Raw genomic sequence first — 9,824 nt, 5'->3', positions numbered from 1 at the left:
AAAGAAGAGTTAATACCTATTTTCCTCAAAGTATTCCAAAAAAATAGAATAGGAAGGAAAACTTCCAAATTAATTCTATAAGGCCAATATCACCCTGATACCAAAACCAGATAGACATCACAAAAAAGAGAACTAAAGGCCAGTATCTCTCATGAGTATATATGCAGAAATCCTCAACAAAATATTGGCAAACCAAACCCAACAATACATTAGAAAAATCATATACTACAATCAAGTGGGATTTAATCCCAGGATACAAGGATGGTTCAGTATTCTCAAAACAATCAAGGTGATGCATCACATCCATGAGGGAAAGGGTATATCAAAGCATTTGACATATAATTATTTCAGTATATCAAAGGCATTTGACAAATACAGTATATCCACTCATGATAAAAACTCTCTGCCAACCAGGTCTGCCAAATAGGTCTATTATATGTCAACATAATAAAGGCTTTATATGAAAAACTCAGAGCCAGGGTACCTGGTTTGCTCAGTTAAGCTTCTGCTTAACTCAGGTCATGATCTCAGCATCCTGGGATCGAGCCCCGCATTGGGCTCCCTACTCAGTGGGAAGTCTACTTCTCCCTCTGCTCCTCCCCACTGCTTGTGCTCTCTCTCGCTGTCTCTCAAATAAATAAAATAGAAAAAAAAAAATCTCACAGCCAATATCATACTCAATGGTGAAAAACAGAGAGGTTTTCCCCTAAGTCAGGAACAAGACAAGAATGTCCACTCTCACCATTCTTCTTCAAAATAGTACTGGAAGTACTAGCCAAAGCAGTTAGATAACATAAAGAAATAAAAGGCATCCAAGTTTGTAAGGAAGAAGTAAAACTCTCACTATTTGAAGATGACATGGTACTCTAAATAGAAAACCTGAAGACTCCACCAGAAATTTACTAGAACTGATAAATGAGTTCAGTAAAGTTGCAGGATACAAAAATCAATGTACAGAAATCTGTTGCATTCCTGTACACTAATACTGAAGCAGCAGAAGGTTAAGAAACCAGTCTCATTTACAATTACACCAAAGCCAATAAAATATCTAGGAGTAAACTTATAGAGGTGAAAGACTTGTACTCTGACAACTATAAAACACTGATGAAAGATATTCAAGACAATGCAAGAAATGGCAAGACATTCCACACTTATTAGTTGCAAGAACAAATACTGTTAAAAGGTCTATACTTCCCAAAGCAATCTACAGATTTAATGCAATCCCTATGAAAACAACGACAGCATTTTTCACAGAACTAGAACAAACAACCCTAAGATTTGTATGGAACCACAAAAGACCTCAAATATCCAAAGCAATCTTGAAAAAGAAAAATGAAACTGGAGGTATCACAATACCAGATTTCAAGTTATATTACAAAGTGGTAGTAATTAAAACAGTATGGTACTGGCATAAAAATGGAAGTAGAAATAAACCCAAAATTATATGGTCAACTAATATTTGATAAAGACTGAATATACAATGGAAAAAGTCTCTTCAACAAATGATGTGGGGAAAACTGGAAGCTATGTGCAAAAGAAAGAAACTGGACAACTTTCTTTCATCATACACAAAAATAAACTCAAAATGGATTAAAGACCTAAATGTGAGACCTGAAACCATAAGGATCCTTGAAGAGAGCACAGACAGTAATTTCTCTGACATTAGCCATAGAAATTTTTTTCTGGATATGTTTCCTGAAGCAAGAGAAATATAAAAGCACAAAGAAACTATTGGGAGTACATCAAAATAAAAAGCTTCTGCACAGCAAAGGAAACAATCAACAAAACTAAAAGGAATCCTGCTAAATGGAAGAAGATATTTGCAAATGACATATCCCAGTAAAGAGTTAGTATCCAAAATATATAAAGAATTGATAAAACTCAACACCCAAAAACAAACAATTCAATTTAAAAATGGGCAGAAGACATGAACAGAAATTTTTCCAAAGAAGACACACAGATGGTCAATAGACACATGAAAAGATGCTCAACATTGCTCATCATCAGGGAAATGCAAATCAAAACTATAATGAGATATGACCTCACACCTGTCAGAATGGCTAAAACAAAACAAGAAACAAGTGTTGGTGAGGATGTGGAGAAAAAGGAACCTTTTTGCACTGTTGGTGGGAATGCAAACTGGTGTAACCACTGTGAAAAACAGTATGGAGGTTCCTTAAAAAATTAAAAATAGAACTACCCTATGATCTAGTAATCACACAACTGAATATTTAGCACCCCCCCAAAACCCCCCAAAAACAGTAATTCAAAGGGATACATGCACCCCTGTTTATTGCAGCATTATTTACAATATCCAAACTATGGACACAGCCCAAATGTCCATTAATAGATGAAAGGATAAAGAAGATGTGGTATATATACATATGCAATGTACTATTACTCAGTATAAAAAGAATGAAATCTTGCTATTTGCAACAACATAGATGGAGCTAGAGAGTATAATGCTAAGTGAAATAAGTCAGAGAAAGACAAATACTGTGATCTCATTATATGTGGAATTTAAGAAACAAAACAAACAAGCAAAGGAAAAAAAAAGGACAAGCCAAGAATCAGACTTAACTATAGAGAACAAACTGATGGTTACCAGAGGGGAGGTGGGCGGGGGAATGGGTGAAATAGGTGATGGGGATTAAAGAGTACACTTTCCATGATGAAAAAAGAAAGAAAGGGAGGGAGCAAAGGAGGGAGGAAGGAAGGATGGAAGAAAATATATTAAACAGTTCCTGTTATGTAATAGCAACTTATATACTTGATATATCTGAATTGTAAAGACGTCATATATCTTTATATTTTGAATGTTACTTTTTATGTCTGCCTGCTTTCTTTTCTGCCTTTCTACATATCTTTTGACTTTATTTAAAAATAGTTTTTCATCTTTTTGTGCAAAATGCCATGCAGAAATATAAAGCTGATAAGTTAAATACCTGTAATAGAGGCACTTGCCAGTAGGAAGGTAAGGTATATAAAATAAAAGATAGAATACTGAAGAAGTGGGGCTACAAAAACTTCAGGATTCCAAGGAGATCCACTAGTTAGGTTCATCAAGCAAGACTTTATAATGGAGATAACTGTCCTAGACTTATATATGTTCATTTATTTATGTTTTTCATTCATTCATTAAAAATACTTTTGAGGACCTACTATATTCCAGGCATGTGTATAGACACTAAGAGTTCAGAGGTAAATAATACAACTCTAGTCTTTGCTTTCGTAGATCTCAACAGATAGTGAAGAAAATGTACAATTAACAAGATTTTACAACAAACTGCTCTGAAGACCCAGAAGATGCTGTGAGAACATTAAGTAGGAGACCTAATTTAGAGACATTTATTTAGCCTTGAAGAGTGAATAGGAATTAGCCAAATGAGGGCTGGAGTTATGGGGGGCAGGAAGGAAGAATTTTGGGCATAGATGGAACAGCATGTATGAAGATCCCAAGGATGGTATGATTTTGATTGTTTTGAAGAATGGGAGGTAGGCTTTGTGGGAGAAAGGGAGATCAAGGGAGGAGGTATATGCGATGAAGCTGAAGAAGTGGGGAGGGGCCTATCTGTGCCCTGAGAAATTTTAATCTCATCAGTGAAGTCACCAAAGGATTTAAGCAAAGGTAGCTGTGGTGTGGCAAATGGAATCGAGTAAAAGTCAGGTAGCCAGTTACAAGGCTTTATTTTAGGAGTTCAGATTAAAGATAATAGTACCTTGGATTGTGTGTGGTTTTGGCTAGAGATAATTGAGTGATTCAAGTTGTATTTTGAAGGGAAAACAAACACTATTTGTTGGTTCTTTGGAGGGGGAGTGTCCAGAGGATACTAAGGTTTCTTGCTTGAGCAATGGTGGGTCATGATGTCCTTTACTGAAATGAAGGATACTGTGTATGGCTTAAGATCATGAACTCAAATCTGAGACATTCTCACTTTATAAAAACCATGAGACATCCAAATGGAGATTTTGGATGGCAATTGAATAGACAAGTGTGCAAGTGTACTGCTTAGAAGAGGGATCAACATTAAGGATGAAAATGTGAGTCAGGGGCATAGGGATGTATTTTGAAGCCATTTGAGTGTTACGATTGGATATTATTTGGACCAGCAAAGCAAAGTAACGTTTTTTTCTTAGACATAATTTTTACCACATGGTTTCAAAATACATATGTCATTATTCTGCAATACTCAGATAAATATTTTCCCCTCTTGAGTATCATTCCTCTAACATGAGATTGTAAGTCAAAGAGAGAATAAAATGCATTAATTAAACTTACTTTACAATAAAAATTACTGGTCTTTATCTGTTCTTGAATAGATACTTATTTTTGCTCTTTAATTTTGGTCTTGAATTCTTTTGCCCTCATTCCCTGCCCCCAGATAATGTATTTCTATGGTAATTTGTTGGAATATTTGATTGGTTAAATGTTTTCTTATGTCAGGCAATTTTGTAAGTAACATGTTTTCCCCCCAAGGAATTGGATTAAGGGTGGAAATCTTTTCAAAATTAACCAGAGTTATAATTATCGTCTAATTTGTTGCTTTAAAAAGCCCTATTTTATGTATCCATAATAGTTTGTTTCATCATAGTTTTAAGAATCTTTCTCATCATAGGGTCTAACTAAAATATGAAATATGTTAACTCAATAATTTAAAAGCAGATTTTATTCATCAAGTATCTATGGAATCTCTACTGAAGGTAGTACAATTAATTCACTTTTTCATTTTTTTAGAGAAAAACTTCAAATGTCCCACAGTATTATAAGATCTACGGTATCCATTATTGCTTACAGATTGGCATAAATTTTGAGAAAAGCACAATAAGCAGGGAGGAAATTCTGCACAACTCTGAAGGACTTGCTAAGCAGAATAGGCAAGCTGTTGGAAAGTCTTGTAGTTTATTACAAGGACTGATCCAAAGTGAAAGTAGAATTACTCATGAAATTAATTAATGATTTAAAGAGTCAACTCATTTTGTGGCTTCAGTGATAAAATTTAGACCTTTACTGAATTGAATTATCTGTCTAAACATACTTCATAAGATACTGGTAAAATTACAGTATTTTTAAAAATCTGAAGTTTCTTAAGATATTACCATCTTCATCACTACAGATTTACTAAGCTAGGGTCTGAGTACTGATTAATCCATGGGTTAACCTTTTTTGCATTTATATCCAGATACACAGGACTAAATAGTTCTTATGTGCTAGGAATTTGCAAATATGTATTATTTTTCTATTTGTAAATTTATTTTTAAAAGAGTATCTTTTTTGGAATAGTCATATTGTCATCTAACTTGTGTCATTACCTTGTATCATTACTCAATCTTGTGCCGTGTTTTCTTTGTCCTGAAGGAATTGCCTACGACCCTCTGATGCTGAAACACCAGTGCATTTGTGGCAATTCCACCACCCACCCTGAGCATGCTGGACGAATACAGAGCATCTGGTCACGACTGCAAGAAACTGGGCTGCTAAATAAATGTGAGGTAATCCTAAATTGGCTACATTCTTTTACTTACTTAAATAAATCCTGTAAAGAGGCCAGTATTCATTTGGGTGATAGTAGAAAAATGTTAATGCTGGAGCACAAACACCATGATGGATGAACCATCATTGATACTAGTAACATAGCACTTATGACCTGACTCTGGGCTATGCACATAGTAGAGATTCAGTCCATGTTGATGGACTGAGCAGCTGCATGATGTATGTGTGCTATTATTGCAGCACTTTTTGGTATATACGGTAGCATGGTTGTTTCCAAATAGGTGTCATTTATTGAGTTAATTTTCTGAGAAACTCTACAAACTGTTAAGTGCTAAGTGGTTGTTATTTCTTATCATAAACTATATAGTGAACTCAGATATATGCCAAATTTGCCTATGGAAATGACTAGATTTAAAGATTAACTGTCCTCTTACCAAGAAGAGTCACTTCTTTTTATTGAAGTGGCTGATGTTCTTACATTTTTATGGTAGAGGTTTGAGTACTTTTATTTCATTGGTATTTATTAGATTCACTTCTGCTGATTCCTCTTGAGTCCCATTTTTCATTTAGAAAAATCTATTTCTTAGGCTTTCCAAAGTAAAAATAATATCAATTCAAAAAGGCTCCTATTGTCAGATTTGCAAATTATGTAACAGTCAGCAGCTGTTTGATTTAGTTGCTATAAATGTCCATTTTTGCCTAAAACCCAGTAACATTCTATATTTGAGTCTAAGACATTTTTAAAAGAAAAATATCCCCCATGTTTTTTTTTTTTTTTCACATCACTTTAACATTTATTGATCAAAAGTATTTTTTTCCTGGGTTTATATTATGTTCCAAATGTGTTCTAGGGACTAGAATTACAGAATTTCACAAGACAAATAAAGTCCCTGTTATTACAGACTGACAGTTTAACATGTTGCTCTTTGGTTTTGTTGTCAGTCTTTGCAGATCAGTGAAGGAAATCCAATCTAGTTCTCACCAGTTTGGGAAAAAATTAAATGGATAATATTTTGACTATAGTCATTATCATGAGGAGACAAATATTGAGACTACATTGAATTCACTGTACTTTGATAAAATAAAAAAGCAATCTTTTGCTACTGCTTTTAAGCTAATTAATTTTTGGCAACCCAAAATGTAGTCCAGAATATTACTATTGAAAGCCAGTTTAGTTTAAAGCAAACCTGTAAAATAATTTCAATTGAGATAGGAATGTCAAAGCAGACAGAATATTTCTTAGAGTCATGCGCACTTGCCTATATTTGGTGGCCTGAGTTACATCAGTCTGATCCTTCTTCTCTGCAAAGTAGTAAACATAGCTGACTTTTGAAGATAGAAAGTCATTTATTCAGTGCATTCATTTGTAAGGATATATTATTTTTTTATTGATTTTCTCTTTTGAAGATAAATAAAGTATCTCATCTTACAGGGTTATTTTCTTTACATCAAAATATAGATCATGTTTATGGGTCGTTCTGCAGGTTGGGATTGTGAATAAATACACCAAAATAGTGTGTATATATTTAGTTTCACAAGTTTTATTATATGTTTATAATAGAATTATCAATTTTTTTGTATTTAAAGCTATACTTTTGATTAATGTATTCTTTACCTAGAAGCTCTAAAATGAAGGAATTTGAGCTAGATTTATTTCTCTGATTCTTTCTTGAGTAAAAGCCTATTATTCATCTTTTGCCAGTAGCATCCATATTATATGGCAGAAGACTTTTTCATACTTTATGGTAAATTATAAAGTTATTAAGGTTTTTATGTTTTTGATAATGCACTTTGGAGGCTAAACCACTCTGTTGTCTACACAATCCCATATGGAGTAAATGAAGTAAACCAGCAAGGGGACTTATCTGTGGTGAACTGGTCTTAATGGACATTGATCATGTGAACATTCCTGTTTCACCTTTGCATCAACTATAGATGCTTTCCAGCGTGGCATTCTTTCTGTGCTTTTACCAGCTAAGGCATTGCTGTTTACATTTTTTTTTCACTTTCAGGTCTTTATTATATCCTGGACCCTTACGCCAGCCATTCCAAATTAGCAGTGGCTGATCACAGTCTTCAAATGCATTGTTAGATTATGGTATTCCTTAAATCTATTACCTGAGGGAATACTGGCTATGAAAGGAGCAAAGTGCCCAGAAATAAATGGAATGTAATATAGCTCACACTAGTCTTAACATTTAAAAATCTGTTATCCATTTCTGATCAGTCTTCTTTTTCAGTTCCTCATACATCACATTATTTTAGTCTTATATTATTTGAAAGCATAAAATTCAATTTATACAACAGCACTGACTGATGTGATATCAGACTAAGGGTGAAATGGTAGAAGTACAGAAGGGCTGATGAGAATGAGTGAGTCTAGCCCCAGCCCAGTCAGCTAAATAAGTGTCTCTCTGGAAACAATCACACAATTACAAATAATGCACTTGAAAGCCCAGATCAGCAGATTTGCTCTTAATGAAGGCCAAGCACAAAAGTATGATCCACAACTTCACAGTAATATAAACAGAACACTCTTTTTTGCTAACATAGTTTGAAAACAGTTCACCAGTTTGATTTCTTAAGTGATGAAATTGTTGCCCATAATATATTTATTTGCTCCTATATTATCAGGTATCTATGACTTTATTCTGACCTAATCTCAAAATGGAATTTCTAAACCCATTAAAAAACAATTTAAGATACCTAGGAATTTGATGTTTCTTTGTGTGTAAATGATTTTAGGAATATTCAAGATGGAATTTTAAAAGTGATCCATAATCAAACAAACGTTGCCCTTTTCCAGAGACTTTCAGGTTCTATATAAAATAAAACAAAGTAACAAAAGGGGTAAAACAGAACCACAAGAAACATGACTTATCTTTTTTCCCTGATTGTTTCTACTGGACAAGTTGGGGAGAAAATAAAAAGGGAACATACAGAGATTATTTCAAACCAGTTTAGCCTATTCATAAATAGTAGAATCTACTTCCTTAGCCAGTACTCTCCCTAGTAAATGCAACTAAAACAAGTGATATATGTTTGTTGTGGATTTTCTTTTAAAGTTTTTGATTTGACAAGTTAAATCTAATGTACACATTTATTAATATATTACTAGCCATCTTTCAAGGATGCTAACCTTTTTGTCTCAAGCCAAATTATTTTGAAAGTTTCAGTGATGCAGAAGAGCAAAACCACAGAAACATAAATCAAGCCTTTTAGCAATTCACCAAAAACTCAATACAATCAGTTGTTGAAAAATCAGGAGAGAAGTATACTATAAGTGGCAAGTGGCTAGGTACATGGCAGGTGCATTAACCAGTTAAAGAGGCAAAAAGTTTCCTATATAGGCTAATAGATTTTCCGGTTAGTGTTTATGAACCTTCTATAGAGATCAAGGCCAATGACAGTATCTTCCAACTGGACTTGACTTATTCACTCCAAGAGAAAAAATTAGATTTCAGCTTGGGTATGAATGAATATTTACCAGGATGGCTGAAGGACTTAAGGAGAATGAGACCTTTCTTTCTAAATTTGTGTAGGTAGGACTATCAGGAAGTTAAAGTCCAGCTCTGTTTGTTCCTGGATTATGTCTAGAGCATACATTCCTGAGAGGGTACAATCTATGTGTCTAAGACTCCAGGGATGTGAGTACCAGCCCTTTTGTCTAGGTTATCACTCTTTCCTAAGCAGTATAGACAAATTCCTGACCTGGTTGTGAACAGTAAGAACTCAGCTAAGTTGTCTCACAGGAGAGAGGATTTATTAGATTTTGTAGAAAAGGATATAATCTAATAAGAATATGACACCTAGAAGCTGGGTCAGTTTGTTTTTCCCCAACATCCAGAGAGTGATTTGCTGTCTTTGAACACTATTTTCCTGCCAGGTTTGTGTAGCCACCCATAGTTAGGGCTTAGCCTTTGCTTTCAATGAAGGAATCAACCGAGTTCTGGGGACATATAGCTGGCCAGCAAGCAGAAACCTGAGGCTGGGTAAGTGGTATTCATTTATTGATTATAGTGGTGCTCAAATGTTAGCATATATCAGAATCATTGGGAATGCTAAGACACATATTGCTGGGCTCCAGACTCAGAGTTTCAGATTCAACAGTAGTGGAGTCCTGTTGGAGTGAGGTTTATGAATTTGTGTTGCTAACATGTGTCTGAGTAATCCTGAGACTGCTGATATGGCCATCACACTTTAGGAACAGGGATATATCCATTCAACAAACAGTATATCAAAATTTTTATTTTCCCAGGCTCCTGTGTTAGGAGGTGGAAATATAATACCCACAAGATGCATACCCTGCCTACAAGGAGGTTACTGTATGGTG

General features: G+C 34.5%; 1 protein-coding gene across 1 annotated transcript in view; it reads left to right on the top strand.

The window, feature by feature from the left end:
- HDAC9 (histone deacetylase 9) overlaps positions 1-9,824 on the top strand; it is a 901,117-nt gene that overhangs the window by 616,988 nt on the left and 274,305 nt on the right. Inside the window, exon 15 of the mRNA XM_081800450.1 lies at positions 5,357-5,490. Coding sequence (XP_081656576.1) covers positions 5,357-5,490 — 134 coding nt within the window. The remainder of the gene's footprint in view (positions 1-5,356; positions 5,491-9,824) is intronic.

Source organism: Leptonychotes weddellii, chromosome 12, assembly GCF_054177405.1.
Source record: "Leptonychotes weddellii isolate Sample4059 chromosome 12, ASM5417740v2, whole genome shotgun sequence".
Lineage (NCBI taxonomy): Eukaryota > Metazoa > Chordata > Mammalia > Carnivora > Phocidae > Leptonychotes > Leptonychotes weddellii.
This window is presented reverse-complemented; position numbering and strand designations above follow the sequence as displayed.